We start from the raw sequence: 27,192 nt of genomic DNA on the forward strand, positions 1-27,192 counted from the left end.
GGGCTTTACACACTGGGATACTATAGGGATTTCCACGGTGGGTGATCTTTGGGAGAGGAACGGGGTGATACCTTTTGCCCGGCTAAAATAATTATACGACCTTGGTGACAGGGAACTTTACAGGTACATCCAAATACAACATGCATTGCTCGCAGCCCTGCCCCCCGACACAACTCTGCCCGAGTCCTCGCCATTGGAAGACCGCCTCCTTACTGATTGTATGATGGGCAACATCACTCACTTACCGCAAACTGCTCAATAATTTCCCGGATCCAACACTCCTGTTAAATTAAAGGCGAAATGGGAGGGTGACACTAGCGAAATGGACGAAAATGAGTGGAATGAGGCACTTGGGTCCCCTAAGGAAGTGGGCATCTCGGCACGACTGCGGCTAGTACAACTCAAGATACTACACAGGGTTTACTACACTAGGACCATGTTACACCGCATCCATAGGACACCACATCCTTACTGCCTTCGTGGGTGTGGGGAGGAAGGAAAATTTTTCCACACCATATGGGAATGCCCCAAGATTCGGGAATACTGGAAACATATACTCCGCACAATCTCGCAAACATTGGATCTGTCGCTGTTGCCTGATCCACGGAGTGTGCTTACTAAACATATGGGAGCCTACTGACCTTTCCAGATATGAACAGCTCTGGGTCACGGTAGGTTTAATGGTGGCAAAACGAGACATCGCGCAGCGCTGGGGTGCGGCAGAAATGTCGACCAAGTCACAATGGTGTCTAAATATGGACAGGGTGATGGTAACCGAAAAGGCAGTTTATTCAAACCGGGCCTGCCCAGGGAAATGGAATAAGGTTTGGACGAAATGGAATGTGTACAGGGGGGAAATTTGTGACCCCTTGCTGGAAGATGATCAAGATGTCTCCAACGAGGAAGAGGATGAGGGGTGAAGCTAGGTGAGATGTGTGAGGAAAAGGGAAGCCGAGGATACTATACGGGATCTCCTATTTGAATTGATTCGTGGGAAGCAGGGGGTGGATGTAAGGGTAAAATTGGTGGGGAGCGATCGAGTAACTGGGTATGAGATTGGAGTAGGCCTCTCCCAAGAGGCGCTTGTAACTCAAACTGTGTTGATTCATGCAAGATCGTAATACTATTCCTAATGTTTAAAGTTGAAATTTGTTGTGTTCAAAAAAATGTAAAATCAAAAACCTCATCCAGCGTCGACACAGATATCTGAGATGCACTTTTCTTTCGCAGCGACCTTATTTGGATATATACAGAGACTGATGGCTTAATGACTATCTTGAAATGCTGCATTTTGAATCACGAACCGTGTTAGCGGCTGGCCCACTGGGTTGTAGGATTTCCGCTGTGTACTATACAATGTGCAATAAAGGTTTTAAAAAAAAAAAATGGGGAATGATACACAGGGGTATGGACACCAATTATGGATATCCAGGGGTAGCAACTGGAATTACCTGTGCAACTAATCATCACAGAGGTCACCAATGAAGCACAATAACATTAAGTAAAGGGGGATCTATGAGCCCGCTTTACTTCCAACGGTTTGCATTCCATTGACATAGCCTTGACTCTTAGCAGCAAATTGGAGGCTGCTGAGTGGGTTAGGATAGGAGAAGTGGTCAAACTTGTAATGAATTCATTGCTCAAAGTGTGCATGATGTATATCCTATCACTCTAGAATTTTGATGATTTGCCATCCATGATCATGTAGTGTTATTGATTTCCAGTTTGGTGGCTCTACTTTAAAAGGAATGTGTTGTGCTATTTCCTGAACATGAAGCCTTTTATTTGTGCTTATTGTCCAGGCCACCTAGGTACTTCATTGATGGGGTGTCTTGAACCTGTAGACTGGATGCCTTTGATATTGTGCATGGCTAATTAATACAAGATAAATTGATCATCGGTTTCAAATATCAGGGACGTTTTAAGATGCTAGTTTTTAATGGTTAATCATGAATTTTAAGAATTTTTATATCAATAAAGAATAAAAGAATCTTTGCATCTACAATCAAATTCTGCCAGCACTTTTCTTTGATTGAGAAGACCTTGTTGAATTACATTTTTTGTTATATTGCCAATAAGGTTTATTATAAATTATTACTCACATGTCACTTACTCGAGTGCTGGGACAACATCTGTTAATCAGTTTTTAATGGTGTTTGAGCCAGCCCTATGAATGGATTTTAAAGGGGCACATCCTGTGAACTATGAAATCTCGGGGTTTGTGACTGCAAAAAAGTCTGAATGCATTTGGCTATTCTGAAAAGTCTTTCCAAATTGTGAAAGTAGTTTTGTGACTCATTCCAATTTGATAATGATGAAAGGGGCATTCCCTGTAGGAAAATGGGCTTTTCTTGCAGTAGCCCCTCCCCCCACTTTTTGCCTGGTATTTGATGCAACTTTGACTGAAGTACATTGGGTTCCTGCTAACCAGGTCCCCAAAGCCAGTGTTCTTTCCCCAAAGCAAGACAAGTGGTCACTTGATCCCCAAATGTCTAGGCTATTAGCACCTCCGTACATCCATAGCGAGTGGTACCTCTGGTACCTAGAGCATAGGTACTAAAGAGGGTCCCTGTGAGCAGAACCATATCTTGTGCCACTCTAAGGGACCCAGCACCAAACTTACACAGATGCCAGTGCAGACTGCGTGACAAGGTGCTCTAAAAAATTAAAACACAACATGGCACACACTGGTGTGCCATGCCCCCTAACACTGCATGTAATATTTGTAAGTCACCCTACAGCAGGCCTTACAGCCCTAAGGCAGGGTGCATTATATTACATGTGTGTACATATCTGCAAGATCAGATAAGCTCCTGCGCTGGCCAGTTCAATTACTGACAGTACAAGTGAACAGGGAAGCCATCTTAAGGTATGTACTGGGCACTGGTCAAAATAAGTTTCGTGGCTACTTAATGACTTCACTGAAACAAATGGTGTTTAGTATCAAACACCTTGTATTCAAAAACCCACACTGATTTCAGTGATAGATTTGTTAATACATGCACCCAAAGGGTACCTTAGAGTTACCCCCTGAACCCAACTGGCCTTCTAGTGTGCTGGCTGACGGTCCAGTCCAGTCTGCCATCCCAGATGGGTTTCTGACCCCCTAGGAGGTGACATCAGTGCTCTCAGAGATCAGAAACAATGCCTGCTCTGGGTAGAGGTGTTATCAACTCCCCCTCCAGGAATGCTGGTAAATCAGCATATCAAGGCAGGAAGCTTCAAAAGCCTCAGCTGCCTTTGATATGAAAACCAAGGCTTCCCTAGACTGGGAGGATGCCACCCCTTGCCCTGAGCCCATCTGGCCCCAGGGCATACTGGAAAAGTAGCTATGCAGGAGGTGTGTTGCACTGCCAGGCTGGACATGCCTCTAGGGTGAACAAGCCTGAAGTGAACACACATTTAGAAATTCCACCATCTTGTGTGTGGTGGAATTAGGAGCTCTGAGACATTGAGATCCCACTTACCACAGAAAGTGGTCATCTACGGGGGTGTAGGGCCCCAGGTTTAAATAGCTCATTGGCTGCTACCCCTAACTCTCCTTAAGACCCCTAAATTAAATTGAGTATTCGGCAGACCTCCTGATACAAGAACTTCAGATTACGATGGACACAAACGAAGGAGTGGACAAAGAAGACTGCTGACCAGAGAAGCGAGGAGCATGACTGACTTGGCACCAACCCTGCCAGCGTGCCGGCTGCACCCAACCCTTGTAGAGCAACCAACTTGTCAATGAAAGAGAGATGACCCCACTAGTTCCAGGGAACAGGGTGCTCAAGACAAATAAAGCCAAAAAGGGAAATCCCTGGAAACCACAATAGATCCTTATTCACATCATTCTCTCAATCTTTCATACCACCGTATTGTAGAACAAAATTGTTGTCCCCAATATATTTGCCAACTAAAATGTAGCTTTTACAATATTTCTTATTAAAAAGATTTTATCTTTTCTGCCAATTTTAAACTTCCGGATATATTCCGAAAAACATCTACATCAACAATAAACAATAAAATACAGTACATATCATAGGTACAGTTTATCCGTAAAAAGCATTTATAAAAGAACATTTTCAACATAAAAATATATGACACAAAATCACAGTTGATTCTAGTTACCCCCTTCGTCTAAGCAATTCTAATGCTCTTACTAGATCTTGCTCAGATCCAATAGCGCTCTATACTTTGCATGGAGACCCCAGTACCAGAAATCCTGTGTATCTGAGGCTTCCTAGGTTTTGTTTGGATTCTTTATACAAAACATATGCGTCAACGTGTTTCGGTGTTAAGGGCCAATAAATGTGGGACCACCTTCTTCAGGACAGTGATTCTTATGGGGTCACTTTTCTGAATATATGCGATTCCTTTTCTATATATAGAAAGACGAGAATAAATATTGAATTGTAGCTAACAGCCATCATATTACATTTGACCTGAGTAAAATCATGAGTACATTATTTTGTAATACATTCTGTTCTAGATACACACTTTATACTTATTACTTCAAGGTGAACATTTTGTATTTCGTTAACTCTATATCATAGTGGGAGATCTCTGGTCTGCATATCTTAGGTGTGCGGCGGCCTATCAAACAAACTGGCCTTCCATCTGGGTAACAGCCCTACTCCAGGTCATAGATTTCACAGTATATGTTACCTTTGTAATGAGCACTTACAGACCAACAGTTGTAGAACATTTCCTTGCCTGTTTTGCCCACGATAGCATGTCTAATTTTGTAACATCAATTTTATGCGATACAACTTATGTAAAAAAGAGAGAAACACAGTTTCATTGTGCACTTGCTAGTACATCGCTCCCATTGTTGCTTTAACAAATACCTTTCAACCTACGTTACATTTTAGTAATCGCCAAATTATCTTACAAATTTATCTAACGTCGCTCTTTCCATTCATACCAACTCTTCTCACATCCTCACAGTACATTATATATATGATACTAACCTCTTATTATGAGAGGATATCTTTTGGTAACGTGCAGTTTTTATTAGGTTTGGGACGATATTCCAAGAATAGTTTATATGCACCTAGTACGGAGGGGACATGATATTTTATTATAGTCTTTTCCACCACCTTTTGCCATGCTGTCAATTATTAAATACTTATTGATGTTACCTTAATTGAAATGTTTTGAGAAATCCTTTACTTTTCTTCCGGCGAGTGCTTGTTTAAAAAAAAAAAATTTTGATGATTTTGCCAGCGTGGAGTAATATTACCCATCTACTTCAATTTATGGGGAAAATATGACATAGAATATTTCTGTAAGTCGATGTCCCTCTCCATAGTTTTATATCCCACTCTCCTTGGATTTCAATTTTCAATTTTACTCCCTCTTACCTCATAGTGTTAAGCTTGTATTAGCCCAGTAGATAATTTAAGGTTAGGGTCTCGGGATATATCAAGGATTTAATTTTCACTTTTCTCTCGGTTACTCCAAACAGGTATATGTTCTACGAGTAAATGCGTAGGATCACCGTAGCTTAAAAATCAGGGCAAGGAATGTATGCGTTTGTCTCTTCTTTTGACTTATTCCCCATACGTTTAAACTTATATGTTGTATCTTTTCCAAGGGGCTCTAACCTCCTCCCTCCTCTTTTCAAACGGGTAAGGTAGGATGGCTCTAACATTCCCCAGGTCCCACTCTCATTGTAGAACTAACCTGCGTTTCGTCGTACACCTCGCTCCGCTTCTCGTTCTTCCATTACTGAGAGCGGGTCATCATGTGCTCTATTTATCCTGCCTCTAATTGGTCTTAATTGCCAATTATTCTAACTAAAAGACCTTGCGCTGCAGTCTCTCAGTTGATGTTGCGCGGGACTGGCGGCCATCATGAATACGAAAGTCTTACATTAAGCTTTCGAGTTGTCCACATATGTTCGCTTGTTAGCTTGTTGCACTATATTTATTTAGAGATTTTATTAAATCTTATATTCAGCTAGCTTTAATCTGAATTTCTTTTTACCCATAGCGTGTATTTTTGCAACCTCGATGCTACAGCGCAAGTATGGAGGCCATTTTGAATCGGGTTAACGATTTCAAAGTGGCGGCCATTTTTGAACGGTCTGTTCTATTTCATTTTTGATGATTGACTATAATCCAATTTACTCATGATTCTTTACCTCGTAGTGCTTCACACAATACCTATCCACCTATACTCATAAAATATAAAGTATGAGTTTAGTCATAAGCACTATGTTTTACAACTTATAATACTGTTTGCCCACTAATTCTATTAATTACATTTTTATAGGGATTTTTTTTCCTTTATGTACTGTATTGTATTCATTGGCCATATTTATATGGATTATGTACACTGCACATGTGCAATAAGCGATAAATAGGATCAACCAAGCTTGTTTTTGGTTTTTACTGATTCTACCTCCGTGTGGAATATAAAGTATTATATCACCTTCCCTTGGGTGGGGAGTACAGTCTAATGATTTAAAGTAGAGTTTTCCAATCCTCCCTTGAATTTAGGCCACATTTGATAGTGTTAAATTTGGCCATGAACCATTGTTCTTGCTGTTTTCTTCTTTTAGTACTATTTCCTATTCTCTTCTGTTCCTTAATTTTTTTCTAGGACCACCCATTTTATTTCTCTTGCGTTGTGATTTTTTTCCCTCCAATGATTTACCAGTGGGGCATTTTCCTTGTTTGTGTTTATCGCTGATTTGTGCTCACAGATTCGCTGTCTCCATTCTCTTCCTGTTTCTCCAATGTAACCCTGTCCACAGGGACATATAATTAGATATACAACATTTTTGCTTCTACAGTTGTTTATGGTGGTAATAGTGTGTTTCGCTGAGTTTAAAACGACTTCTTTGGTAACTATGCACAGTTCACATATACTGCAAGTACCGCACTTATGATTTCCCACTGCTTTGTGACCCCCTAGAGTTTTTTGTGTCTCTACTACATCGTCCCTGTATGTATGCACTAGGCTGGAGCGGAGGTTTTTATTCTTTCTGTAAGCGTACATAGGTCTCGGTAGGCATATCTCCGCTCCATCATTTAATATTTTCCAGTTATGGTTTATTATATTTTTAACTTTATCGGCTTGATGGCTCACCATTACAGTTTTGTCCATAGTGGGTTTTTTCTCTTTGTTTTCAAGGAGACTCTCTCTATTCTAATATCGGGCTCTCTTGAGTGAATGATTGATCAATTTCTTAGGATAGCCTCTATCCCTAAATTTCTGTTTTGTTACTTCTGCATATTTATAAAAAATCATCTATGGACGTGCAATTTCTTCTTAGGCGAAGAAATTCCCCGAAGGGTAGGCTATCTTTTTGACTTTTGGGGTGGTAACTATTGTGGTGTAATATTGTATTGCGGTCTATTTCTTTCTTAAAAAGTTCCACCTCCAAATGATCTTCCTCACTTTTAATGCTAAGGTCCAAAAAGTCGACTCTTTTATTGCTTCATGTGGCTGTGAATTTTAAATTATCATCCCCTAAATTAATCCAATCAAGAAATTCTTTTAGATCTTCTTCTAACCCTGACCATATAAAAAGATGTCATCTATAAATCTCACCGATTTACGGATGTTTTAAAAAAATGGGCTGACTTCATTATATATATGTTTTTCCTCAAACATGCTAACATAGATACACGCTAGACTCGGCGCACAAGTTGCACCCATACTGGTGCCCTTACGTTGTACGATATAGAGAGCAACCAACTTGGCCTTCCTCTGTGCAGACTCCAAGAAAGCCGGAGGTCTGCCAGTGCTTCGCCAGTGCTACTCCCCTGTAGCCCTAGGCACCGAGGAAACAATGCCCGGTACACCGACCTGCCGCCACCGGAGACTATCAATGCAGCAGCCACCCAGGAAGAGGTAGCTGTGCTCCTGGCCTAGGGACCATCCTCCCTTCAAGTGTGGGGATGTCATAACCGACCAGAGCCATACAACACCAATACCTGTGTTACTGGACCCTTTGAAGCGGCCAAGACGTAATGTGTCCAGACTGGACACCAACAATGAAAAAAAACTGCATGTTGAGGGACTTCAAGGACCCTGAGTCCCATATTGTGAGTGACCCAGCTGACCTATTTCCCCCTCTGCAACAGAAACCAAGACAAAGAAATGAGTCTGCAACTGTCGTCACCTGAGGCCTCAAAGTCCCTCTGCACCTGCGCTCCACAGCCTGAGTCCAAGGGAGGTCACAGTGCCAATGGGATCACTTGACCAACAAGAGCTAAGCCCACTCTTGCGTTTACCCAGACTGGACTTCTAGTTGAAGCCTGAAGCCTCTTTCTGCAGGTCCACTTAAACCGTAAGTGACTACAGCGCAGAACCTGATGCCAAAAGATACCACTGCACCTGAGCCCCACAGCCCGAGGGGAAGTGGATCAACAGTGTCCACAGGCCTGAAGACCCCAAGGGTTGAGCTCCCTGTTGGTTCCCCTGGATTGGTCCCCCGTCCCAGCTTGCAGCCTCTTTCTGAACAGACTGTTCCCCATTGAAGTGAATGGGACACTCAACGCTGTAACACACTTCTGCAACCGGATGCCCCAGAGCCTCTCAAGGTGACCTGTTTGTGTGGCTTTGGACCTTGCCCCATACTCACCTGAAGTCCTGGTGAACAGTCCAGTAAGTCGCTGTTAAGTGCCCAAATGCTGTACATGTTTTCCCCCCATAGGATAACATAACCGCTCCCAAATATTGTACTGTATCCACTTTTGAAAACTGTAAAAATTCATACCTCGAAAAGTACTTACCGGATTCTGATGATATTGGTATCTAAACTCATATAAATATATCTGTCATTTTTATAAATTGGTGTTGGATTTCTTTATTGTGAGTCTCACTGCCTATGTGTGTGCAATAGATGCTTAGCTCTACCATCTGATATGCCTAGGTGCTTGCCTGCATTACCACAAAAGAGAGCATTTGGGGTGTCATTTGTGCATCTGTAATTCCTTTGGGGTTTGTCTGGACTTTTCACACAGTGTACCTCTTTTGTTTCCACTATATAAATAGCCAGATTCCTACACCTACTAGTTATGATTTGCAGTTTGATGGTTTGTAACCGTTATTGCAGCCACAAACCATTGAAAAGCTGCAGACAACTCAAAAGCGGTGGCAGCCCCATGAGAGACAGTGCTCTAAAAGGTTTCAGAGAGATTGAAGAATAGGGCTGGCGGGAAAATACTCTGTTATTCAGAGACTTTTGTGAGGCAGCCTCAGTAGGTCCTGTCAGAGCACTCACAGAAGACCCATGACTTATGTTCAGTACATGCCTGTTAGATGTTTCTGTACGAAGGTTGTTTTGTGGAGGGACATTACTGCGTAGAAAAAAACGACAGTGCAGCAGTGTCTTTTAATGTGAAAAATGAGAGTGGGGACGAAAAGCATACGGGTGCAAGAAGAGAAATATTTAATACAGCAGATTTTTTAATTAGCTGCAAACGACCAGCTCTGTGTATTGTAGAGAATTAAAGTGTGCCACGCCAGTATCCGGCATGCCGCTTTGTACATCAGAATCGGATCTGGCTCACACATCCACATTTCCAACTGTTGTAGAAAGACATATTTAGCACTATACAAGACTCTATTTTTTACTTTAATTTCCTCGCCTTTCTATTAGGAAACTTTTAAGTATTTTTGTTTTAACTTCAAAGACTGTATTGACTCCATCGAAGTGGTTTTGAAGAATTGTTTTACCCTAACACAAAAGAGTGCACTTTATTTTTGTACGAGAATCAGGGGCGTAACACAGTCCCTGCAGCCCCTGTAGCACAGGGGTGAGGTCGACCCTTCAGTGGAGCCCTAATTTAGTCTAAAACCTATAGATGCCTGTGAGATATGGGAGTTTTAGGGGCTCCTGGCCACATTCTGCAGGAGCCGCCATCATTTCGGGTTACGCTAAAGGTGAAACCGAATTAATTTCGGTGAAATTAAGTGCTTGTCATGTTGCCTTGAAATCTATATTGACATAGCTATGACACAAAAATGGTTCTGAGTTCCTTCCTACCTCCTGAATTGCATCGATGTATCTTTTTCTTTGGCGTAAGTCAAGCAGCATGTTTGCGTGGGACTCACGCGCCTGCAAGATAATGGTCAGCACAACTAAAACCTGCTCACAGTGCTCTATGGGAGCCGGTGGTTGCGGTGTTGCTATCGGCTCTCAGTTTTGGAGACCAGCAGGGCCGGACTGGGAACCAAAAATGGCCCTGGTAAAGTGCTCGGCCGCCCAAAGGCCTTGTAACAAAATTGGCCCCCAGGGGCCCAAAACCAACCCCCACCTGTGCGGTGCACCGGGGTTTGCCCGGTGCCCGTTACGGCCAGTCCGGGCCTGGAGACCAGCACATATTTTTCTACATCAGACATTGACGCAGAGAAGAGGGTGAAAAACGCAAAAGTTGGAAAGAAGGAGAATGAAAAAGCCAGAAAAACAGCCACAAAGGGAGAAAGCAGGGATGAAAAAGAACCTACAGGAGCGAGATAATGGTGCAAGGTGTGTCTAGTTTTGGATTAAAGAGGCTCCCAACCTATGCTGCAAAAAAAGCACTGTTCATGAACAGGCAATGGGCAGGTGTCACTATAAAATGATCTAGTGGAAAAGGCTCAGGCAACTATATGTACAGGAAAAAAGGAGAAAATTAATCAAAGTAAATCATGAACGTAGACAGTCCAAGTTCAGAAAAAGTATTCAGGCGAACCGTGATAGAGAAGAGATATTACTTAATTTACATACTTTATTGATCCTAGACTCCATTTCTCATACTCAGTGTATAATTCTAATTTACGAGAATCTCGCTTAATAATCTTTTACAAAGGGCATGTAATATAACCACATACATTTTAGAAGTGGTTTGAGCCAAAGTCTGAATGAAAGAGACTTCTAGCTGACGGTATTTTCACCTAGGTTTACGGTGTCATAAGATCTCCTTTGAGGTACGACAGTCAGGGTCAAAATTCAGCTGGTTTGTATACAAAAAAATCCCCAACAATATTTCAACTATAAGTTCCATGCCTCATTTGCCACCCCACAGTAGGGTATCTGCTGGGTTTAGCAAAACAAACAGCAGTTCTTTGTCTCCCGGAATATCACACTTTATGTCTTTTTCTGTTAAATCACTCTATTTTTTTAATAAGAAATGAGGAAGGGGAAGCTAGTGTAAATGTATTCTACTACTGTGTTCTATTGTCTTGTTATTGCTGCCATATCAACATTTGCAGCTACCAAGCCTAAATACAAGGGTCGCTTCATCAGTGTACGTTCAGGGTTAAGTAAGCAAACTACTAATTGCATTGGGATTTACTACAAGTAGTAGGTAGAATAAACACAGGTCAATAAATTCTGACACATATGCTGCTTCTGTGCACCGAAGGGCACTATGAAAATATGGAAGGGCTACTATGGCTGCAGCAAAACTCATCAGTATTGTAGGTTACGACCCCCTTAGTTCATGGTAATCTAATACTGCTAAATCGCTGTAATTTGTTTGTACATATATGACATCAGGATAGATTTTAGCAACTGTACCTAATTTTGTTTACAAAATCTCTATAAATGTGGAGATAGCAAAAAAAAATAATTAGCAGATTAGATAAAATCCACTGTATTATTCTAATATATATTAACTCACCCATCAGGTTGAATTCTACTTGTAGGCAGTTAACAGCCAATTCCAATTACAGGCAGCCATGAGTATGTAGGAGGGTGTCGGTGGAGAAAGCTGGAGTAAGAAGCATCCAAAGACACAATGTAGGAGCCTAACCCCACACCCATTCCCACACAGGCTTGCCATGGTTGAAACACTGCATTTCTTGTATGCAGCCGCTGTCCAACTCATAGTCTACCTTCATTACACTGATGACTCCTATTAATATTCTCATCTCAAACGTGCAGGGCATCCACACACCTACAAGCAGATACTCCATCTAATAATACCTCAAACGTAATTTCACTCATATTGCTTTTCTACAGGATTGTGTGATTTATGCAAAGCGTCTGTACCAGTAGTTACTGATTGCTTACTACTTATCTTTGCATAATGTGTTTATGCCCAGTGTTTAGGCATAATGTGCTTATGCCTAATGTGATTACTGCATAATGTGGGTGAGGCCCAATGTGACTGTTGCTTAATGTGTTTGTGCTAAGTATTTATTTGTTGTGTTATTACTTACCAGGTTTGATGGTTCTGACAGCAGCCCGATTGGCCCTGTTCTGTATATAATCCCCTGTAAAGTATTACCTAGTGTCAGGTTGCACAGTGTACATTTGTGATTACATTATAATGTGTTTATTAGTAATACAAAGGCTTTTTTTTATATAACCCTGTGTGGAGTTTCTTTTGTGGTGTGCCTAGTGAAAGTCCAGTCCCTCCTTTGCTCCAGGCAGGAGCAGCACATCGGGTGGAGCTGGGCCCAGGCAGGCCAGCTCACAGGGTCTTGCAGCAGAGGGGCAGTCCTTGTGGCAGTTCCTCCTGGCGCCCACAGTCCTTTACATTCACAGCTCCCAGTAAGCACACCTTTTCATGGAGTCACAGACCCAATATTTATACTAGCCATGTCTTTGTTCTGCCCTGGCACAGGGCTTAGGGATCCAGTCAAAGCCAGTTCTGGGGGCACTCAATATCTTATTTACAGTGAACAACAGTCCACTTTGACATTGCAGGTCCTGGCCCCAGACACACCACAGGGGGGCAGAGCCAGCCTTGTACAAGGCAGGTACAGACCAATTCAGGGTCAGGGGCTAAACATCCCACTACTCCAAATGCAAATCTGCCTATTCAGCCTAGCGCTGACTCACCCAGCCCCTCTGGAGCCCGGCATGTCCCCAGTCCGTGTCACTCCAAAGCCAGACATGCAATACACAGTAGTCAGGCACAAAGACACATAGCACACAGAAATTCCAACTTCTAAAAGTGGCATTTAAAAATAGTGATAATAAATATGTGCACACCATTACGCAGCATTTATTACCGCTATTCAAAACATACCAAACCTGACCACGCTGCCCCTCTCATATTAGGGATTACCACTGAAACACTTATCAGGGAATCCCCGATGCACTCCTATGAGAGGGCATCCTCACAGCAGTGGGAAACCAAAATGGCTGTTTGTCACTACCGGGACATGTCATACATTTAAGGCACACTAGCTGGAATCATCCCTGGATGAGTTGAGGAGGTGGGTGCCCCTCTCACACCTGTAATACCAGTGATGCCTTCTGGTAAATCAACCTGTCAGCTGCTTTCACAGAGGTTGTCACTCAGTCCTTCCCTGCATCTGCCCTGCTGTCTTGGCTGCCACGGCCCCTCCACCTCATGAACCCATGATAGACCGGATCTTACAGAAAGTCACAGCTGTTGGGTCATCGCCTGGAGTGCATGGATACCAAGATGTCCGACCTTGTGGGGTAATCGAGGTCTGTCCGGGCAACTGTTTTCAGGACTGTGACATGGCACTTTGGCATCCTCACAATAAGCTCATGTTTCTTCAGTTTTCTGGAATGCGTGGAGGGTTCAAACACCCTTGCCTTCCCCAGAGACCTCCTCCCCATTCTCACAGGGCTGACTTTTTCCCCTCCTCTGGAAATTCAGCTGGCCTACCGCCTGGGTCCATTATGAGCGGTGGTGTTGGTAAAGGCATGACGTCTAATAGCCTGATCCCTCTGTCATGAGCAGGTACAACTCCTGCTGCAGTCTGCACCCACAACCCTTTAGACCAAGGACAAAGGTAAAGCCCACCTTGCCCTTCGACCTGCTGCAAAAACTGAACATCAAATTTGGCCTGTTTGAGTCTGCACGGATGTGGATCACAGGCATGGCAGATCCAATGACTTCTTTGACCCAGGGGAACTGCGCTTCTTCCTGGAAGCCCTTCAAGAAAAACGGATGGACACAACATCTGCAGAGCTGTTGGCAGCAGCTCTCCAAGTGACTGCTGCCCTCGGGGAGGCGTCCAGCAGACAGACAGCATGACCACTCAAGCAGGTCCCACAGCTGCATTGGCAAGGTGATCCGGGCTGTGGCAGAGCTTACCCAGGATCGAGGGCATGGCATGTCCTGGTTCCAGCAGAAGCCTGGAATACCTGAGGACTGTGGAGTCCCCTCTCTCTGCAGTCTGCTCCCTGTCTGAGCCTTCTGAGTCCTTTGGACTAACAGATGAATATTACCTGAATGCCTGCCACCTCTGGTTCTGTATCCTTGCACTGTTACATGATGGCTCTGTTGTTTGCTGCTATTGATGTCCCATTTTTCTCTCCTGGTATTTGCTCACTTGCATCCCTTCCAATAGCTGGTGCAGGGTGTAGCATTTTCTCATCCCTGCCGAGCCTGCACACCTTGTTGCCTTCCACGCTGTCTCCCGGCCTTAGTGGACCCTCCCCCTCCCAGTATTTTTGCTATTGTTGTATTTCCTTTTCTCCCTGCTACCTGGGGTTTTAGTTTAGTGACCCGTTGTTAGTGGTACGTTGTCACTGGTTTCCAAATATCTTCCCCCATATACTCTCCAGCCTGTTGCTCCCTCTCCCAGTGATAAGAAGACCTCACCCCCATCATCCTCCTTGCCCTCCTCCCGGATGCCTGATTAAGTTCGGCCCTGCCCGACCCTCCTGCCCTGATCAACACAGGCGTCCCCTGGGGGAGCCTGGCCCAAGCCCCTGCCCTCATTGAGGGGCTAGGTGGTCTGGCCCTGAGCCTATCTGCTTTGTGTCCTTGCTCCCTCACAACAAACCTCTCTCTCCCATGGACACTGCGGCTTCTCCACTGCGCTTTGCTCTGTTTTCCTTCTAGCTTGGGGCCTCTCGAACCCGCAGGCATCAAGATTTGGACCTGTGGTTTGAGGTTTCAAGTTCTAGGTTCCCACCAAGGCACCGGACATGGGTTCCCTGCTGGTTGGTAGGTGATCCTCTCCTTTCCTCCTCGATCCCCTCACCCTGCCACAGAGTTAGTCTTTCTTTCTACTTTATACCCTTTTCTCCTCCTAGCTAACCTCCCTCACCTATACTCTTACCATCCTCCTCCTCCTTGTAGGAGGGTCCCCGTCTCTTTCTTCTTCTTCTTCTCTCCCCTTTTCTCTTTGACTGCCCCTTCACACTCCCATCCCATTCCCTTCTCTGTTCTCCCCCTCTTTTCTCCTGTTCTCTGCCTTCCTCTGTGTTTTTTGTTCCATTTCTACCCCTCTTTCTGGCTCCCTCCTCCCTCCTCCTTTAGTATATCCACCCTGTTCTGCCTGTGGATGTAATCTGTCCCCCATGCCACTACATTCCAGCCCCTGGAATGTGCAGCACTTCCTTAAGCACAAGAAGATGCTGCCATACCTCCAATCAAACAGTGTGTATGTGCCTGCACTCCAGGAAACCCACCTCTCGCAGGTGGAGAAGATCCAGCGTGACTGGTTGAGAAGGGTGAATCACAGCAGCCTCCCACCCTTACTCGAAAATACTGAGGGGGGATCCTCCTGCAGAAATCTCTGCTCCTCGTGGTGCTCAAGACATGGATCAATGAGGAGGGTTGGTACGCCTTTGTTAAACTTTGTCTTGGCAGTAAGGCACTTTGCGATGATCTGTATAAGCGCCAATGGGACCCAAACACCAGTTCTACCTCCAGCACAACTGTCTCCTCAAGGAAATTGATGTCACCCATTGGATTGTGGGAGGGGACTGGAACCTGACTTGGGATGTGGTTCTGGACCTCATCGGCATACTGAACGTGGGCAACAATGTGGACCGGGCCCTCATGGGGGACATCACCATGGACCATGGTATCGTGGATTTCTGGCGTCTCACACCCTACGGATCAGGAGTACACCTTCCTCTCACTGATACAAGGCACGCAATCCCACCCAGATTACTTCTTGGTCTTCCTGTCAGTGGTCGCCCTCTCACAGGATGTCTGGATCCTTGACTCTGCGCTCTTGGGCTACTCCTTGATCCTCCTCTCCCTGGACCTGTAGCAGACTAGCCTCAGCCATACGCCTTGTTGCCTCAATATCTTCCATTACCAGTCTCCCATTGGCAAACAACAGCTCCAGTCAGATATTTATTGAGCTCAATCAGTGGCTTTTGTGTGAGTTCTGTGTGAGCGGCTACCAAGGCAAACATCCAGAACTAACGGATGAGGGATGCTAACAGACAGAACGCCAAGCGACAGAGGACCCTGAAAGCTTACCTTGCTTCCCTTACCCACCTCTACACCACAACCACCTCGGTTCTCCTCCAGAGCCATGTGGAGAGGGCCCGCATGGATCTTAATGCATTGTACACCTCCAAGGTGGAGTATGCGCAGCAGTACCTGATGGGTCGCCACTACGAGCAGAGGGCTTAGACTGGGACACTGCTTGCAGCACAGCTGCACTAATAGGAGGTTGCGCTGGCCATCACAGCCTCTAGGTCAGCTGCTGGCAAAACTCTTACGCGGACGTAAGAGCTCCATCTGCAGCAGATGGAGGTCACCGTATATAATTATGCGGATGACCTCCAACTCGTCTTTAATCTGTCTTCTTCCCCTTCTTCTGTCCTTAATTTTCAGTCTATTATGATTCACATCCGAGACTGGATGAACCACAACCATCTGAAACTCAACCCAGACAAGACTGAGCTGGTGTTGACGGGTGGTTCATGCAGTCCCTGGTCTTCTCTGTTTTGGCCCCCTTCCCTAGGCTCTCCACCTGTCCCCTCTACCTCAGTAAAAACATTAGGCATTAAACTCAATTCCCAGCTCACCCTTCACTCCCAGGTTAGTTCTGTGGTGTCTTCTTCTTTTCTCTCACTGCGCACTATACGCAAGGTGTCCCGTTTCTTTTCTTTTGACGCTCTGAAACTGATTACCCTGGCAATGGTCATCTCCCGCCTGGATTACGGCAACGCCCTATATGCTAGTATACCTGCATATAGCTTAAGGCGGTTGCAGCAGATTCAGAACCAGGCGGCGCGCCTGGTGTTTAAATTGCCAAAGTCCCACCATGTCACTCCCCTCCTCAAGTCTCTACATTGGCTCCCAGTCCGTGAACGTGTCCAGTTCAAGCTTGCCTCCATCACCTTCCAAGCTCGACTGGGCACGGCACCGGCTTTTATCTCATCTGAGATCACCCCCTATGTTCCTACCAGGGAACTACGCTCATCCACCCAATCCCTTCTCACAGTCCCGCGGTTCCGGAGGAAGAAATGGGGAGGATCGAAATTTGCGACCCTTGCTCCACTCTTTTGGAATTCCTTGCCTCTAGAGCTTAGAGCCTTAACTCTCTATCCGCAATTCCGGAAACAGCTCAAAGCTCATTTGTTCACCAAATTCTTCAATTAGTCCTCCTGCAGTTCGAATTCCTCTGGCTTAGTTTCTGCCACTCCTGCTCTGTTTCTATCGGTTGCAGCGCCATGAAACCGCTGGTGAACGTGCGCTAAATAAATCATTTTAAATTCAAATTTTAAATTCAAATACATTCAAGCATGCCAATACAACGATAACCTCATCCTACCACTGTCATCCCAACTGCCACCCTTACCTTTGAATAGTCAATACTAACATTCTGTTGAGGACACTCTCTACTCCTGATGTGATTCAGGTTAACTCTTGGTCTCACAGCTACACTGGGAGGAATTTTATTCCTAAGTCACAGAGAGCACTGTTCACACACAGGATGCCTACCCTTCATCAGTAGGAAAGGACTCAACCAAGTTACAGGATTGAGTGAAATTCTGTATGCCCACATCCTTTTTCTTATGCTAATCTCACATGCTTATGAGTTACAGCAGTGTGATTTATTCTTCCTGTAACATATACTGTTTCAAAATAGTATTTCTGTAGTTTGGAACAAAATCTAGCAATGTTGGCAGAGGCAGTCACAGATTCTCCGAGACACAATATGTTTACACGTGGTTTGTGAACAGTTTGTGAAATGAACTTGCTTCCTGAAGTAGTTTATGGCTAATACACAAGCAAGTAGTTTCCTCTTGATCACAGCTCATTTCATTTCTGTCTCATTCAGTGTCTTGGATGCATAGGCCACAATCCATTCAGAGCTTCCACTTTTTTGGGACAGAACAGTTCCTAGCCCTAGGCACTGGCAACTACAGTGATCACACGTTTTTTCCTATGGAAAAGGATCTTAAAGTAGAGGCAAATGCAATTTGCCTCTTAAATTCTGCTTTTCTGGGCAGCCTACACACTCTGCTTCTTTTGATAAGAGTTGTCTCATGTGTTAGTGCACAATTCCTTATGCAGAAACAGATGACCACAAATGTCCATGTCCTAATTAAATACCATGATATTGTGTTTGAAGCATTTGACCATAACATCTAAATATTTAGGCAGGTGGGAAATCGCACCCTGAAAACACCTGCCACTGCCTACATAGGCTGAATGGTATCCTTTTGTACCTGAACAACCCAAAACATGTAATGGAGGCAGTAAGAGGCCAGGACTCCACTGCAAGCCCAATTTAAATATAGGCTTAGCGTAGATTTGAAGTAGAAAAAATAATGACATCACCTATGATATTTCAAAGGACATTGCCCGTGTGGCACTAGCCTGTGGCTCCGGGAGGAGCTCCATTGGATGTCCTCATCAGAAAGCACAGTAAACGTTTTGGGTGAGATGTCATAAGAAAAAGTGCGCCATACAACTAGCGTGGCGAGCGAAGAGCAGGCAACTGGTAAAACGATGGTCAGTGGACCCACTGATTATTCCCTATGATGCAGACACAGAGTTTTGCACAGCTCAGCTCTCCAAGAAGGTCACACAAAAAAACCACTCCAGGCAATATCAGAGGAGGTGACGACAACTCGCCAATCTGCTGCCCCTGGAACTTTAGCGAATGGTGCTCGGCAAGAGTTGACGATCCCTTTCCCCATCACCAAAGCTCAGGAGCTCTAAGATGACGAAAACACCCAAAAGGTAAGTTTTTACCGGGATCCCACAAAACTCATTCCAATTCCAACTGCCACCCTTTTAGTCCTTAGAGCCAACCTTTGAAGGTGGAGAATCCAAGGGGATTGGCAGCTGGGCTGACAATAAGGGGATAAGATAATATACAGCACTTACAAACTTGTTATGACGGCTGTGTTGTTGTGTACAGTAACTAGCGCACACCCTCTTGTTAAGAATAATAATGCGCTCCCATAGATCCTGTCTTTTTGCTGACAGGACACCTATTTCCAGATGCCTGAACATTTTCATGAGGATCTGACGGGTGCAATTAGTGCAGTTTTTGCTCTTATGCAGGAGACACTGAGACCTGTGTGGGACTTCGGGTATGCAAGGTTCCTATGTTACTTCATTGCATGACCACTAATACTAATGAATGGTTTGAAACAAATACAGTTAACGAGGTGCTCACAGTCGAACGGCAGCTTTTACTGCACAGATATATCAGTCCTCTCCAATTAAGAGCCCCGCGGTGCCAGGGAATGTGACAATATAGGCCAAGGGACCCCCGAGTGCGTCAAAATCTGAAGAGATTGTTAATAATGAGGACAAGCAGATCATCCTCTCAGCTGCAACCTTACGATGAGGTCAACATGAAGCCTCTGTGATCAAATCTAATTTGAATTCCAGAAATACAGTGCTTGGCAAACATGTCAGAGAAATCCGTTAGTTTATTATGCAAGAGAAAATGCCGCTGTTTTGCAAATACGTGGAGAAAGCAATGAAACAAGTAAAGAGCACTTTCACTTATCACTGGCAGTAAAGTACTCAACTGTAGCACAAAAGTTTTGGATTTATGCCAGGTTTTCAGGAGATCCATGGGAGAAGTGTGGCTCAATGGTTAGAGCGGCAGACCCTGATGCAGAGGTCTAGCCTGGGACCAGGGTTCAATTCCCCGCCTCGGTGGGTCTTGGGCTCAAAATTCCACAGACCTGATAATTCTCGCCTCGGTGCCTATTCCAATCACGGAGTCCCACTCTGCAACTCGGGCAATAGCTTGCTTAATCTCCACAATGGCCCCCACAACGCTAAGGATGCCTGGCCTCCACCTTGGGGGTGCCCAGAAGTGGACGCCTCACAGGGAAAGCCAGGATGTGTACCACAGCGGTATTCGTACAAGCACCTTGAGACCCTTGTGGGTGAGTAGTGCGCTATACAAATATCAATTTACATTTACATGGGTTAAAAATATACAGAACGATTCTGAATGGTAATAATATGCAGAGTTGGCAGTAAACCCTAACCCCTGGCTTGGATCTGGTCTACATGGAGCAAAGTTGCACACTTTACAGACTTCTGATATACATTCACATTCTCAATCCGGAGCCACACTAAAGAGTGTGCACACTTGTCATATTGCCAAAGTGCTAAGATATTTAAAAGAACACATCTTGCATAATTCTTCATAGTCACTATTTGTATGCTCTGCTGACCCTTAAACTGATTTGAAAGTCATTAGTTTCTCTTCTTTAAGCAGTAGACAGATTGCTCCGCCTGACGTTGCTTAAGGGGGTTGACCTGATGTTTAATTTAACTCATCAATAAGATACCCTCAGAAAAAACGATTGAAGATTTTAGATCAGAGAGAGATGTCCACACTTTTGTAGTCTTTTAAAGTAAAATGTCTTTAACTTGTCTGGATTTACCATTAGCAGACCTCTTGCAGATTTTAATCCGAGTTACTAGTAAAAGTTGGCCTCATTTACCTTAAGAAGACCCAGAAAGAGGCAACCAATGATGCTAATTGCATGTAGGATTTACTGTTCACAGACGCCTTGGCAACCGTTAAAACATCTCCTCTCTGAGATTCAAAGTCAATGATCAACCGTTGGAGATCACCATCTTCAGAAGCCTTACCTATCTCTCTCACTACCAATCACCCATGTTAAACACATAGCACCTTCTCCAGTAAAGAATACTTCAACTTTGGTAATCTGTCGAACAGGAGACACATTATGCATATTGTGTCGAAGCCTGTGAAGCTCATGCAAATGGAGTGGAATCTACTGCAGGATCCAGCATGTTTACAGTGCTGCATTGCCTATGCAGAGGGCACAATGTGTCACTGACAAACAATTCTGGCAAAATGCCATGGTTAACAGGTACTGTGTTAATTAAAGCAATACACAGTTGCAGTGCTGGGTGCTCCCAGCAGGTAACCTTCGATTGCACTTGAAAGCATGACAAGGGGTCACCTGTAAGGGGAATGTGAGTGACAAAATGTTATTTCTCCGAAGGGATCTACAAATCTTACAATGGTCCCGTCTAGATCATTGTGGAAGAGCACACCAGCTCTAGAGCTCTCAAACTATGGGACCTATCCCATAGACACCAGTGATGCACGGTACCTGTTAGAATAGTTCCCCTTAATTGTGCCCTAAATCCATACTCTTTTATGTTTGTTCTCTGTTTCACACTATTTTCCATCCAATCTGTAAATATCTAACATTTATTTTTCTTTTGTTATCTCTGGATCAGTGGCAGAGCAAAGGGGGGTGTGTGGGGGGGGTCTGCACCGGGTGGAATGAGTTTTGGGGGCGGCACCTCCCTCCCCCACTTTTACCTGCGCCGTCGTGAAGCGGCAGACAGCAGGCACCCTCACCACCATCCCTCCCGCCCACTCCCACCAGCGGCCGTCGCGGGAGAGGCGCCAAAAGGTGTAGCTAAACCACAGCTCTGGCTATAATTCTACAAATTGATTTCATGAAACTTGTTACTTATATTTCCTGTTTGGTGAAATTTGTAAACAGCAGACATGTCTCTTTAACCTTCCAGTGAAAGACAACAATGTATATTTTCAAGGAATTCAAATATTATTTTGTTGACAATGTAAATTGTTAATTCTGACCAAAAAACGTGATTATGATAACAGTGCGAGAACCTTTGAATATTCTGCCAGGGCACCGATGTCCCCTGGATCAGTCAAAAAATGGATACTCACAAGAGCAAATTTTTTGTTGAGAATCATCTGCTCCACGAGGGATGACTCATTGTGGAAGAGGTGAGGCTGCATGTGACTCCACATGTGGGGGAACCACCAGAACTCGTCCACTGAACCCAGCAACAGGTCATCACCTTCATCCTCTTTCTTGGTTCCTACAGAAACAAGTACAAAAGATATGTGTTGTGGTAGTTGTAGCACTCCTATTCATAGTTTCTGCTTGAGTCGCTTTGGTAAACCAGAATATGCAAATTAGAAACTTGAAAAGTGCCAAAAACACAACATTCGATCAGCTTTAAAAACAACAAACTGGTTATTTATCCATGGCTCAGATAAATATATGGAATACTCGTTATTTAGTGTTTTTTATAATAAATGTATACTGAAATAATGGTTCCTTTGGAATGATGGGTACACGTGGTTTTCAAACATTTCTACTGAAATGGCATTAATGCATGAATAGCACCGAAAGGAGAAAAGGCCTCAGATTTCAAATCAGCCAAAGCAACGCGAACAGAAAAAGCCATGCTGTGCTGATTTTTAATCCGCTGTTAAGATTTAAAATCAAAAAAATGTAGTGGGGCAAAGCTTGGAAGAGTGATTACAAATATCATCTCGTCACCATTTATGTTCATCGCAAGTTTGGAGGCCAATAACCTCTAAACTGCCTAAATTACAATATAAGATTCATATCCTCTTATTCACTAATAAAACAATTCACAAGACATCAACTATCCTAATAGACAGAAATACATCTCCTGCCTGAGAGTCCTTAAACCCATACCTATGTATCTGCTGCTTCTCTCATCCAATTTTTTGCCACTTTATGTAGCTCAAAAAATTCTTAAAATTGATCGGCAAGAGGCCTGGCCAGGTGAAGACCGTGGTGTACCTGTTTGTTTACATTAACCATCCTTTTAAACATACTATATACCATGCAGCTGGGAACCTGGTGGTCCCTTCAAGTATGCAGGGCTGACATCTGTACTCAAACTGCGAGCCATGAAACTGGGGTCGACCAAGTAAAAATGTTCAACATCAATTAAGGGTCAAATGTGTGATCATGGTAATGAAGGTCTATGCTAAACCAGAATCCTAACTGCACTGAGGACTTGCTCGTGCTCCTCAGCAGGCCCATGTTCCCAACCCGAAACGAGACGCCATCGGACTACCGTTTCACGGAGATCGCGTACAGCTGCTCCTATGTATCCTCGGCATTCTCAATTGGAGGACTCCCGTATCACGGAGATCGCGAACGCGGCTCTGACGCATTTCTGGCATTCCTTCACAATAGGTTCCCCTTCACACAATTTCACGGTCGTGGTAGCTATTGTGCACTTCTCTGATGTCCTAGGCGCAATTTAAGCATGCCTGACGACAGCATCAACCCTTGAAACTTGCTAACTTGAGCAGTTCCTTGCGGGTGACCCTGCCCACATTTCCTTGGCACCTGCAGCCTCCCCAGGCGCACACGCCTGACAGTATTCTTCACACTTGCCTAATACCGCCGGCCTATCAGCCACAGTATTTAGAGCATTTGTTGACAGGCATGTCAACCCAAATGTCCTGAAGATGATCCCAGTGATTATAATAGGGATCGAAACGTCGCCAACAAATTGTACACCATATACATAGACAAAATTGCAATGTTGAATTTGTAATGGTGTGCCGACAATCTTTTGTCTGCTGTACCTATATTTAATGTAAATGCAGACACGCTTTCGTTGCCTGAACCCTTCCCTTAATGTTGTTTTGTATGTTGTTGTTAGTAGGACGCAGGTTGTGTCCCGCTTGAATTTTCCGCTAATCTCTGTCTTACTAGTATATTGTACATTAAAAAACTGTCCAGCTGGGCAGATAATATAGCACTGATTGGGTCTATGTTAATTGACACTTTCATTGAAATTTTCTACGGGCCATTGTCTTTATAAATAAACCAGAATCTGCAGCCTAATTGAAAGGGCTCCTGAAAATGGTAGAGCACCGTGCAAAAAAAAAAAATAATGGGCCCCTGACTGCCACAAGAAGATTGATTTGTGGTCAAAAAGAGAAAAAGGAATGGAGCCTTAGCATACGTTTTGCAAAGAATGAAAAGGACTTTGCAGTTCAACATTTCTTTGCATCTTTGCAGCATGTGATAGGGGATGTATTCACAAACTGCACTTTGTAGTACGTTTTGTAGTGCTTCAACAGCACTACAAACATTCTACAAAATCCTATTCACAAACGTAGATTCGAAGTTTATGCCTCTGCTTCTCTTATCTGTGCAGAGATCTCGGTCACACTGTGGAGTCTCCTCACACTTAAGTATATGTTTTAGTACTAAATGGGGGAGGGATAGCTGGATTGGCTGGAAAATGTGGAATGCTTACTACTAAAAGGGAGGGGTTTAGCGAGAAGTAACAAGAGTTTGAAGGTGATCCAGAGAGGGGGTTAGGGGTGTTTTAGAGTGCAAACATTCTTGCCCTGCGATGAACACGTCTAAGAGTTTGACCAAATGCCAGACACACAGGAGCTAGTGTATTCTATCATCCTTGTGATTGGAGCTGCTTCTATAATGGATCCTGAAATTCTTTCAATAGCTACTTATGCCTTAAGGGCTTTTTTTCACAGAAGTGACAGCAAACGCCTTAGGTTGCAAGCAAATCAGTCACTTAAATTAAAGAGGAACATTTGTAGGTTCAATTTAGAGCACACCTACATCAGATATGTCTTACAAAGACTGAGCAGACAAGACAGCAACCAGAAGAGTTAAAGTAGATTGAAAAGAGTTTCAAATGATGGAAAAGAAAAAGAAAAAAGAAAACATTCCATTACAGTAGATGGACTTTTCTGGAAGTGACTGCAAAACACCAAGGGCCTCTTACGCCGCCAGAGCGTCACTATTTGTGACGTTCCAAGACGCAGGAGCCTGCTCCATAATTATGAGGCAGCACTATTGCATTTTTTTTGGCTTAATGCTGCCTCGAAAATATTGTATCATTTAACACAGTTTTCTGTGTTAAAGGGGCGTACAATGGGTGTTGATGGAGATGTTCCTAGCAACATCCATGACATTTTGACACTGCCCTAGATTTATGAGAAATCGTAAATCTGACGCAGTGCTAAAAACGTACGCCTCCCAGGAGAGGCATAAGGGAGGCACAATGAGGAGAAATATCTTTATTTCTCCTATTTTTCATTTTTCTATGTGTGCTGCATTCTGCAGCATTCATAAAAAGAGGAAAAAGCCTCTTGCGATTTCTTTGTGCAGGAAGGTTTCCCATCCTGCACAAAAATAATCATCCCTGCAATGCAGGTACCCTTGCACCATAGTGCACATGTACTTGCGTTGGCACACAGCAGCCCATTATGCGCCGGTGCAGGGGAAAAGGACAGGAATGCACTGTATCTAATAGATACAGCACATTCCTGCTCTTTTCTTTTGCCGTAAGGTGGTGCAGCAGGAAGGCCTGCGCCGCTGCCCTATGGCAAAACCTTATAAATGAGGCCCAAAGATTCTTAAAGATGTTGGCGGTCGGAAATGACAGGCATGAGTGACAACGAATAATTACTTACGGGCCAACCTTTCCGTACCTGCTTAAGTGGAGTTTGTTAAGAAGTTCTTAATGAACCAAAAAGATCCATTAATGAGATTATGGTTGCAGCAAATATGATAATATATGAACAATGAGGAAATTAAAGGTTTCCGGATACAAAGAGAATTTAGTAGGGCATTGGAAGTATGACTTAATGGAAAGTGTCACATCCTAACTTGGTGCTTCCTGGAACATTTAAAGCTCAACAGGCATATGTACATTAATACCCAGTCAATACTACAGTTCCTTTACAAAACATAAAAATGTGGCGAGTGGAAAGCTTGAATTAATCTAAGCCATTGGCGATCTCTCTTGGCTGAATTCCAGCCCATCATTTTTCACCCGCCATGCCACTCTGGAAAGAGATCCACCATATGCAAATTAGGACAAACTCTGGTCCTCATGAGAACAATCCATCTAAAACTGCCAGGTGAGGACCCCTTGAGAAGGGAACACAAACAGCCTCACACTCCTGTTTAGGCCTCAACAGTATTTTGTATCCTGAACCCTATGGCACAATGAGCATAGAACCCATGTCTGGGCATAGCCATTGCACTCAGGGAGGCACTTGCAAAAACTACAAGGCAAATGGATGGAATGCTTCAGTTAATCTCAGCCATTGCCAACCTTTAGGGTCGAATTACAGTCAATCGTTTTTCACCCACCATGCCACTCTAGACAGATGCTCACATCATGCAAATCATAACTGACCCTGCTCCTCATGGGAACTGTCCATTCCAACTGCCATGTGACTTTGGGGTTGCTTGTGTTCCTGTTTGCAGGGGACCTTATTTGACAGTGTGGGCTAGATTGCCCCCATTGGACGGGATCAAGAAGTATTTGCATAAGACCAGTTTCTGTCTAGAGTGACAGAGAGGATGAAAAATAATTGACAGGGATGAGGTTCTGAGTGAATGAGAGTGGATGAAATTAGTTCAAGTATTCCATCCGTCGCTTTGTCCTGTAGTAGATGCCAAAAGTGTGACAAGTATACCTATGCATGGCTTCTGTGGTTAATGTGCCACGGGACTCAAGATATACCTCATTAAAAAGTCTTAAGTAGGTTGAAACTGGTATGGTGTTGCTTTAGTTCTCATCTAAAGGGGATTTGGGCTGACTCACTTTAGAGCAGGCTCAAGACTGATTTGCATATGACTGGTGTCTGTCTAGAATGGTATATTGTGTGTAAAATGATGATCTGGAATATGGCCAGAGTGATTGCCAGTAGTTCAGAATAATTAAAGTATTCAAGCCATTTCTTTATTCATGTTGTCATATATTGCCATACGTGTAATGTGTATGACCACATGTGCTTTTCTTGCTCACTGTACCACAGGACTCAAGCTATAGCTCTCTTATGAAACCTATGTAGGTTGAAATCAGTATGGGGTTTCTTATGTCCTCGTCTGGAGGGGACCGGGTCTGGCAGTTAAGGTTTAACTGCTCTCATTGGAGCCGGATCAAGAATGATTCACACATGACTAGTCTCTTTCTAGAGATGGTACAGTAGGCAAGAAATGATGGGAAGGGATGTGGCCCTGAGTTGTTGTGAGTTGCTGAGATTAATTCAAGCATTCCATCTATCACTTTGCTCTTGTTTCAGTACATTTGCAGCATGTTTACTGTTTTCTGGTTTGCAAGTCCTATGATTCATATTTACTAAACAGTTTGAGGATACCCCATCCTTCAATATAGTCCAGGGAGGTTTTCAGGCATGCCTTTTAAAATATTGGCGAGAGGGCTATTTTTAAAAAATATTTCTGAATACGGGAAGTTGTACTAG

General features: G+C 43.9%; 1 protein-coding gene across 1 annotated transcript in view; it reads right to left on the minus strand.

Annotated features, from left to right (window-relative positions):
* LOC147728368 (bifunctional heparan sulfate N-deacetylase/N-sulfotransferase 3) overlaps positions 1-27,192 on the minus strand; it is a 554,824-nt gene that overhangs the window by 346,375 nt on the left and 181,257 nt on the right. Inside the window, exon 4 of the mRNA XM_086963275.1 lies at positions 21,832-21,986. Within this exon, the coding sequence (XP_086819401.1) occupies positions 21,832-21,986 (155 nt within the window). The remainder of the gene's footprint in view (positions 1-21,831; positions 21,987-27,192) is intronic.

The sequence above is a fragment of the Lissotriton vulgaris genome, chromosome 3_1, assembly GCF_964263255.1.
Source record: "Lissotriton vulgaris chromosome 3_1, aLisVul1.2, whole genome shotgun sequence".
Classification (NCBI taxonomy): domain Eukaryota; kingdom Metazoa; phylum Chordata; class Amphibia; order Caudata; family Salamandridae; genus Lissotriton; species Lissotriton vulgaris.